The 10,000-nt window shown below is 41.8% G+C and overlaps 1 protein-coding gene across 1 annotated transcript in view; it reads left to right on the forward strand.

The window, feature by feature from the left end:
• Positions 1-8,575: 8,575 nt before the first annotated feature.
• Positions 8,576-10,000, forward strand: part of phox2a (paired like homeobox 2A) — a 3,655-nt gene continuing 2,230 nt past the window's right edge. The window contains exons 1-2 of the mRNA XM_046863492.1: positions 8,576-9,123; positions 9,808-9,995. Of these exons, the coding sequence (XP_046719448.1) occupies positions 8,901-9,123; positions 9,808-9,995 (411 nt within the window). The 5' untranslated portion in view covers positions 8,576-8,900. The remainder of the gene's footprint in view (positions 9,124-9,807; positions 9,996-10,000) is intronic.

Below are 10,000 nucleotides of genomic sequence, written 5' to 3' on the forward strand. Positions count from 1 at the left end.
CGTTCTGTCAAATTCAGTTAGAGAGCAAGACAGAAGAGTGCTTCGTGTCCGGAGAGATTTAGACGCATTTCTCCCTCTGTCTCTCACACACACACTTATACACACACACTTATACACACACACATACACACACACACACACACACACACACACACACACCACTAGATCTGTGCTCAGAGGTTTTATTTCTCTTTCTGTAATTCCAATTCCCTTCCTGTGACTTACTTTTATTATTTTCTTACACATTGTTTTTTCTTTTTCTGAGGACCTTCTGCTGATCTCATCATCAGTGCACATTATTACTGATCATCTCCAATAAATTCCAGATTTTATTGAACAGTTTGTTGCTTTTGGGTTTTTTTGTGTATTTATTTGTCCTTTACAATAAAATATTAACTTTCTCTATAAATAGAGTTGGGTTGTGTGTTGGGTGCTGAGATGCGTGTTGGGTTGGGTGCTGTGTGCTGAGATGCGTGTTGGGTTGTGTGTTGGGTGCTGAGATGCGTGTTGGGTTGGGTGCTGTGTGCTGAGATGTGTGTTGGGTTGGGTGTTGTGTGCTGAGATGCGTGTTGGGTTGGGTGTTGTGTGCTGAGATGCGTGTTGGGTTGGGTGTTGTGTGCTGAGATGCATGTTGGGTTGGGTGTTGGGTGCTGAGATGTGTTGGGTTGGTGCTGAGATGTGTGTTGGGTTGGGTGTTGGGTGCTGAGATGTGTGTTGGGTTGGGTGTTGGGTGCTGAGATGTGTGTTGGGTTGGGTGTTGTGTGCTGAGATGTGTGTTGGGTTGGGTGCTGTGTGCTGAGATGTGTGTTGGGTTGGGTGTTGTGTGCTGAGATGCATGTTGGGTTGGGTGTTGGGTTGTGTGCTGAGATGTGTGTTGGGTTGGGTGTTGGGTGCTGAGTTGAGTTAAGAGTGTTATTATTAGCTGCAGTTATTGGTGTTGTTAAGACACTTTTTTATCCTTTTATAGTTACATGGATGATCTTGAACTTTATTTGTTCAGTATACAAAAGTTTCTGTTCTTCTACATTATAGCAGCTGGAAGCACTTCCTTTAGTCCACAATTCCTTCTAAACTGGACAGGTAGAGTCACTGGAGGGTGAAGGTATTAGAAGTAGAGCCATTAGGGATGGAGACATTGGAGTGGTGGAGATGTCTCTAATCACATACAGGACATGGTGCAAAATCAGGAGAATTATTTAAACGCAATGTTGTTTACATTTTAGGCAGAAGCCTTTATCTAACTGAGCAGGGGAGGGTTAGGGGCCTTGCTCAGGAGCCCAACAGTGGCTGCCCCTTCATGTTGTGTGTTGTTAAATGTATGGGTGTAGAAGTTGCCCATGTCCCTCTACTGCCTCTGTTCCTGCCTCTGTTCCTGCCCTGCCTCTGTTCCTGCCTCTGTTCCTGTCCTGCCTCTGTTCCGTTCCTGCCTCTGTTCCTGCCTCTGTTCCTGTCCTGCCTCTGTTCCTGCCTCTGTTCCTGCCTCTGTTCCTGCCTCTATTCCTGTCCTGCCTCTGTTCCTGCCTCTGTTCCTGCCCTGCCTCTGTTCCTGCCTGGGGCTGTTAGCTTGTTATATGCTGTTCTGTATTACTGTAAACTGCAGCATCTGCAGGTCAGCTCTAGAACTCTCCAGGGTTCTTCAGGTGTTCATCTGGAGAAAAAAGAGAGTTGATTCCAAAATAAAACCTTTTCATGAACAGAAGCATTGACAATCCTCTTCAAATTTGTATGTGGATGTTTCCTTAAAACTACTTTAGTAAGAAGGTTCCTTAGCTGTTCCTCAACTGTTCCTGTAGAGGAACCTTCAGATTTTAGTGTTCAGATGTTTTAGCGGAAGTGATGTAAAAGAACTGGTGATTTTTCCTTTCTTCTGTTTAATGTTACTGATACGGAAGTGTGTCTATAACGTCGCGAGCGTGTAATGAAGTGTTGAGTCCGAGCGGAAATACAGAGCTTTTTAAACTCCACATTTCCCGGATGGGTAACGCGAGAAGCGCGTGCGCGCTCATGGAGCATCGCCATGTCCCAGTGTGCAGCATTTTTCTGTTCTTTCAAAAATTTGTGTAATAAAAAACGCTTTCTCAAAACACACACACACACACACACACACACACACACACACAAAACAACAACAACCACCTCTACCCCTCTCCCGACCCCCCCCGGTCTGTAGAACAGAATAGAGCGCGCCCCGGTGCGGGACTCTGAGCTGGAGCTCCAGGACAGCGCGCGTGGCAGATTGCAGGCTAATTAGTTTAGTGTGAGTTTAATTTGATTAAGTTCTAAGCTCCAGTTGGGCCTGGCCCTGAGAGCGCGCGCACACCGGGACCGAGAGCTCCTGATCTGATTAGTGTGTTTGGCGAAGAAGCTCCTCCGCGCGCGCCCGTTTTCATTTTCCCTTCCCTTTTAGAACCAGGAAATGGACCCAAAGTCTCTCTCTCTCTCTCTCTCTCTCTCTCTCTCTCTCTCTCTCTCGGGACCACGTCTTCATTCCATCTCATCTCGCCGTGTTGTAATATAATGTTGGTTTTATTCAGTAATGGCCATTTCAGTCCAAAAACTAAAACCGGGTTTGGGTTATAAATGGAGCAGCGCGTGCAGCTTTTATAATATTGAGCGAACAGAATTCAGTCTGAAAATTTCACAGAAACAACAACTTTTAATTTAAACTGTATCATATAATATTTATATAATATTATTATTTAGTGTTTAACATCACAACATTATATATATATATAATATACAATATATAATATAACAATATAATATATAATATATATATAATATAATATATAATATAATATAATATAATAAAAGCGGTATTCTGTATTCACTGCAATATTTTGAGATAGACTGAGGAACAGAAAGCACATTATGAAAAAATAAGAAAAAGCTTTAATTAATAAAATTAAACTAGTGGACTATCAATCAATCATCTTCAGTTCCTTCAATACTTTCACTGAGTCTTTAATTACAGAAACGTGCATTTATTATATTTGTGCATCCTGAAACTCTGATTACAGTCCAGTTATAAACCATCATTTATTACAAACAAAGATTCCTGCTAAAAAGAGTTAGGATTAGGGTTAGGATTGGAGTGGTTTAGGGTTAGGATTAGGATTAGGATTAGGATTGGAGTGGTTTAGGTTTAGGGTTAGGATTGGAGTGGGTTAGGGTTAGGGTTAGGATTGGAGTGGTTTAGGGTTAGGGTTAGGATTAGGATTGGAGTGGTTTAGGGTTAGGGTTAGGATTGGAGTGGTTCAGGTTTAGGGTTAGGATTGGAGTGGTTTAGGTTTAGGGTTAGGATTGGAGTGGTTTAGGGTTAGGGTTAGGGTTGGAGTTGTTTAGGTTTAGTGTTAGGGGTTAGGGTTGGAGTGGGTTGGGGTTAGGGTTAGGGTGGTTTAGGGTTAGGGTTAGGTTAGGGTTGGAGTGGGTTAGGGTTAGGGTTAGGGTTAGGGTTAGGGTTAGGATGGTTTAGGGTTAGGGTTAGGGTAAGGGTGGTTTAGGGTTAGGGTTGGGGTTAGGGTTGGAGTGGGTTAGGGTTAGGGTTAGGTTAGGGTGGTTTAGGGTTAGGGTTAGGGTTAGGATTGGAGTGGTTTAGGTTAGGGTTAGGATTGGAGTGGTTTAGGTTAGGGTTAGGGTTGGAGTGGGTTAGGTTAGGGTAAGGGTTAGGGTTGGGGTTAGGGTTGGAGTGGGTTAGGGTTAGGTGGTTTAGGTTAGGGTTAGGGTTAGGTTGGAGTGGGTTAGGTTAGGGTGGTTTAGGGTTAGGGTATAGGGTTAGGGTTAGGGTTGGAGTGGGTTAGGGTTAGGGTGGTTTAGGGTTAGGGTTAGGGTTGGGGTTAGGGTTAGGTTGGAGTGGGTTAGGGTTAGGGTGGTTTAGGGTTAGGTTAGGGTAAGGGTTAGGGTTAGGGTTAGGGTTAGGGTGGTTTAGGGTTAGGTAAGGGTTAGGGTTGGAGTGGGTTAGGTTAGGGTGGTTTAGGGTTAGGTAAGGGTTAGGGTTGGGGTTGGAGTGGGTTAGGGTTAGGGTGGTTTAGGGTTAGGGTAAGGGTTAGGGTTAGGGTTGGAGTGGGTTAGGGTTAGGGTGGTTTAGGGTTAGGGTTAGGGTTAGGGTTGGAGTGGGTTAGGGTTAGGGTGGTTTAGGGTTAGGGTAAGGGTTAGGGTTAGGGTTGGAGTGGGTTAGGGTTAGGGTGGTTTAGGGTTAGGGTAAGGGTTAGGGTTAGGGTTGGAGTGGGTTAGGGTTAGGGTGGTTTAGGGTTAGGGTTAGGGTTGGGGTTAGGGTTAGGTTGGAGTGGGTTAGGGTTAGGGTGGTTTAGGGTTAGGTTAGGGTAAGGGTTAGGGTTAGGGTTAGGGTTAGGGTGGTTTAGGGTTAGGTAAGGGTTAGGGTTGGAGTGGGTTAGGTTAGGGTGGTTTAGGGTTAGGTAAGGGTTAGGGTTGGGGTTGGAGTGGGTTAGGGTTAGGGTGGTTTAGGGTTAGGGTTAGGTTAGGGTTAGGGTTGGAGTGGGTTAGGGTTAGGGTGGTTTAGGGTTAGGGTAGGGTTAGGGTTGGGTGGGTTAGGGTTAGGGTGGTTTAGGGTTAGGGTTAGGGTTAGGGTTAGGGTTGGAGTGGGTTAGGGTTAGGGTGGTTTAGGGTTAGGGTAAGGGTTAGGGTTAGGGTTGGAGTGGGTTAGGGTTAGGGTGGTTTAGGGTTAGGGTAAGGGTTAGGGTTAGGGTTGGAGTGGGTTAGGGTTAGGGTGGTTTAGGGTTAGGGTAAGGGTTAGGGTTAGGGTTGGAGTGGGTTAGGGTGATGTTTAGGAATTAACAATATAAAGCTCATGAAGCACTTTAGGGGGTGAGGTTCTAATTGGATCGTGAGCACACTGCCAGTGTCTGTTTATCCTGCATTATTTTAAACTTGAAGGTCCAGACTCGGGGAAGGAGAGAGAAGGAAGGAAGGAAGGTTAGGTCGGTAGATAGATAGATAGATTGATAGATTGATAGATAGATAGATAGATAGATAGATAGATAGATAGATAGATAGATAGATAGATAGATAGATAGATAGATAGCCAAAGCACATAAAAAATACAATGAATTTAAATGTGTAAATTGTTATAATTGATATATTTGTATTTATTACTTTGGGCAGATTCGCGCAGTTTCAGGGTTAAAACATGGAGAAAAGAGCAGCAGTTTCTGTTCCTTAATCCGGGATTTAAACTCCTCAGGAGCCTTTAAACTCCGCACTGTTTAAAATTCATTAGGTGATTAGTGAACACACACACACACACACACACACACACACACACACACACACACACACACGCCGTTTGAGTAAATAAGAGGCGGGAAGTGGAGGACACTGGGAAGTTTTTGTTTGGTTTGATTGACAGGTCGCGGGATTTGCAGTTTAAGTTCAGGTTTTTGGCATGAAAACTCTGATCGATGGTAAAACGGACAGGAGCAGGAGGAAGAAGAGGAGGATGAAGAGAAAGACGAGGATGATGATGAAGAGGACGTTTTAATAAAATTGCTTCGACATGTTCAACTTTCTCCTCAAGTGGTTCGATTAATTTCCCATAAAGCTTCAGTCTGTTTCTGCTTCGCCATCAGAAAAACACCATTTCAGACCAAACTGGAACAGACGGGGGATGGGGGTTAAAGGGGGTTTAAAGGGGTTCTTTCCGAACACTAATTGAATTCTTTTTCGTTGGAGTTTGACGTTAATAGCATCCGATGCTCGTGCCATTAAAAGGCGAACGGGGTCCCGCGCGCGCCGGTCACGGAGGGGCTCGAGGCAAGACTCTGGTGACCGATCGCTCGTGAATGCAGATTGGTGTAATGAAGAACAAAACTGGTGGAAAAAGAAAGGGCTAAAGTGATGGATAGGGGGCGGGTGGGGTTGTTTAAATTACTTCGCAATAATTCAAATAAAAAAAGTACATTTATTCAATTAGTGCGTGTTGTGACGTCACATTTCTACATTGTAACAATGAAATATACAAGAAAGAAAGAAAGAAAGAAAGAAAGAAAGAGAACGTGAGAAAGAAAAATTGTACTTTTATTGTTATTGATTTTAAAACTTAGTAAATCTAAAATGTTATTGTAATTTTACTCTTTTAATTTGTTCTCTGCGCGTGCACAGGGTCGGTGTTAGTGCACGTCATTAAAACTGGATCAATTTTGCGTAATTGACAGAGACCAGAGGAACGTGCGTGCGCTGCTCAAAATCACCACATTTCAATCATAAAAATATAAATGTGAATTTCTGATCAGGATTTATTTTTATTTTAGACTTAACAAACTAATTTCCGTTAAAATAATATTTTTGAACATTATTAATTATGATTTATTTTTTACATATATTATCACTGTAAGTAATATATTTATACATTAAAACGCTCTAATTATTTAATTTAACATAAAACACACAATTTAAATGATTTTGATCAAAGAAATGTAATTCTAGTTTTTGTCATCGAATTTTTTAATCTGTATGAAATTCACATTAATTAATCAGGAAATTATAATAATCCGATTTTTAAATCAACTAATTTAAATGAATGTTTATGTTTTTACGAAAATGTTATTGATTATTAAAAATCTGAATTGTACAGAACTGATAAGAGCTGATGATGTGCTCGTGCTCGTGCTCGTGCTCGTGTCAGTCTCAGACTGAACCTGGAAGAGTGGAAATGTGGAGCAGCGCGCGGTGAAAGGTTTTATTTAAGAGAAACAGCTCTCGGTGTGCGCGTGCCGCCGGTGTGTGTACATCGCGTCATCGCGGATCCTGCTCACGGGCGCGAGCTGTCGGCGATGACGGGAACAAAACGTGCGCCGGAAACGCGCGTAATTTACCCGGTGATTGATGGCGCGCGACGGCAGAAAGACGCCTCGAATTACCAAAATGCAGCGTGACGAAACCGCCTCGAGAGAGAAATGTGCTGAACAGGAGCGCGTGCTTACAGAGGAGGAGGAGGAGGAGGAGGAGGAGGAGAAGGATAACCTGGTGATCCGAGCACGAGACTAAACACAAAAATTTCACACACTAGAGTATTTAACACATTGTGTATATTAACATACAAACACTGCAAAAGCTCCTACACTTCTGCACGAGGGCACGAGAGCATTAATCCTGCAGTAGATCACTGACCCGGGTTTACTCTCACAAAACGCGTTCCAATTAACGGCTCTTTCAGGTGTGAAGGTTCTTCTCTTTAGAGGAACCAGCGGCTCTTTCAGGTGTGAAGGTTCTTCTCTTTAGAGGAACCAGCGGCTCTTTCAGGTGTGAAGGTTCTTCTCTTTAGAGGAACCAGCGGCTCTTTCAGGTGTGAAGGTTCTTCTCTTTAGAGGAACCAGCGGCTGAATGCTAGAATTCCTCACAACACAGATTTCCATCTTTAGATCCCTTAATGCACCTGAAGAAGATTAAGATATCGCTGCTTTCCTCATGAGGAATTTGTTGTATTTTACTCAGAGGCCAGAACTAGAAATGTTGGTGCAGGCACGAGACCGCGTGCTAATTGGACAGAATAAACAGAGAACGTCCAGGTAATTATTACTAATTATTTACACACTCCAAACACATAACAATATAAACACACCGCCCAACAACAACAACAACAACAACAACAACAACACAATAAGAATAAGAATGAAAGAGTGAATAATCATTTATAAGCTGTGATCACTATATGAACACTTGTGTCGTCCAGTGTCATGTTATAAACACCAGATTCTGTTCCCTTTACACACAAAACACTTTTATTACACATTTACATCTTTTATTTACATTCCTTTCACTGTGCTTTAACCTGCGCGTGAGTAACAATTTAGATAATGTCACTACTGCGGAGTTATTATTATTATTATTATTATTATTATTATTATTATTATTATTATGTATTATTATTATTATTATTATTATGATATTATTATTATTATTTTTATTATTATTATGATATTATTATTATTATATTATTATTATTATTATTATTATTATTATTATGTATTATTATTTTTATTATTATTATGATATTATTATTATTATATTATTATATTATTATTATTATTATTATTATTATTATTATTATATTATTATTATTATTATTATTATTATTATTATTATTTTTATTATTATTATTATTATATTATTATTATTATTATTATTATTATGATATTATTATTATGATATTATTATGATATTATTATGATATTATTATTATTATTATATTATTATTAGTAGTAGTAGTAGTAGTAGTAGTAGTAGTAGTAGTAGTAGTATTAATAGTATTATTAATAATAATATTATTATACCGCAGTGGGTGTTTCTCCTTTAGGTCCCTGTGAGACGTGACTCTGAACCACACTGAGACTCTGGAGTTCATCAGTGAGATCTTTAACACCGGGTGGAAATCAGCAGTAAGAGATATAAGTCTCGTGCGCCGGTAAAGGGTTAAAGCGCAAACGCTCGAGATGCGCGGTGGTGAAGGGGCGGGAGGAGGAGGAGGAGGAAGAGGAGGAGGAGGAGGGCGCGAGCTTTCGAGACATTGTCATGTAAAGAGGGACCACCGCCTCGCTATTGTCTCGCGGACTGCCAAGTTTATTATAAACGCTGCGCGAGCTGCACTGGACGGAGCAGAGCAAAGCAGAGCGCGAGACAGAGACGGAGACAGAGACAGAGACAGAGGGAATCAGAGCACGAGCGCGCATAAGACTGTGGATGTGCATCTGGAGAGGAGAAACCCGAGAGTGTGACCAGAGAAAGTTAGACCCTGGTCACAGCGCACAGTCACGGAGAGAGTGGAGCTCATTTCAGAGAGCTGATAAAAGCACGTGCAGTTGGTACCTGGTGCACTCAGAACCTGTACCGTGACCACCGGACCACCGAATCTGCCCGGAGCCTCGCCTCGCGCACTTCGTCTCCACATGTACAAAATGGATTACTCGTACCTGAACACGTACGACTCGTGTATGGCGGCGATGGAGGCATCTGCATACGCGGACTTCAGCTCGTGCAGTCAGGCCAACACGTTTCAGTACAACCCAATCCGCACGAGCTTCGGGGCGAACCCGGGATGCGCGCCGCTCGGTACAGCCAGCTGCAGCCTCGGAGCGCTGCGCGAGCACCAACCGGCACCGTACACCGCGGGTAAGAAACAGCAAGGAGCGCGCGCGCTGCGACTCTATCTCTTACAGTCTTTCTGTCTCTTAAACACACTCACACACACACACACACACACACACACACCTATATGCACGGATCTGTTCGGTAGGTGCAGGAATGTCAGTTCAGGAAATTGGAATAAAATCTGACCAGGACAATTTTATTTTATGAATAATGATATTTATTGTTACAGAAAAACATCACGAGCTCTAAATGATGCAGTGACGTTATATATTTATTAATAATTATAATAATAATCATCATCATCATCATAATAATGGCAATAATAATTATAATAATAGATCATGTATGAAGCATTTTTAATGAAAACACACAGGAGGCTGATCCTCTTCTTATTCTTATTATTTTATAAACTAAATGAACAAAAACTGAAGTCAAACTTCCATTAAACAGAAGCTAAAAATCAACATTACAAACAGATTTACATCATTTACATCACACACACATTCTCATTTAAATACAAACAAATCTCGAATGTTTATTGTTATTATTAATAAGAAGAAGAAGAAGAAGAGGAAGAATTACTCCGCACAGTTATCTGCATTATTATTATTATTATTATTATTATTATTATTATTATTATTATTATTATTATTGTTATTGTTATTAGTATTTACCCATAACCCCGCGCGCTCTGTCTCCTCACAGTTCCGTATAAGTTCTTCTCGGACCCTTCCGGTCTGAATGAAAAACGGAAGCAGCGGCGGATCCGCACCACCTTCACGAGCTCTCAGCTGAAAGAGCTCGAGCGTGTGTTCGCTGAAACGCATTACCCAGACATCTACACCCGCGAGGAGCTCGCGCTTAAGATTGACCTTACAGAGGCCAGAGTTCAGGTAAT

The sequence above is a fragment of the Silurus meridionalis genome, chromosome 12 (genome assembly GCF_014805685.1).
Source record: "Silurus meridionalis isolate SWU-2019-XX chromosome 12, ASM1480568v1, whole genome shotgun sequence".
In the NCBI taxonomy this organism is placed as follows: domain Eukaryota; kingdom Metazoa; phylum Chordata; class Actinopteri; order Siluriformes; family Siluridae; genus Silurus; species Silurus meridionalis.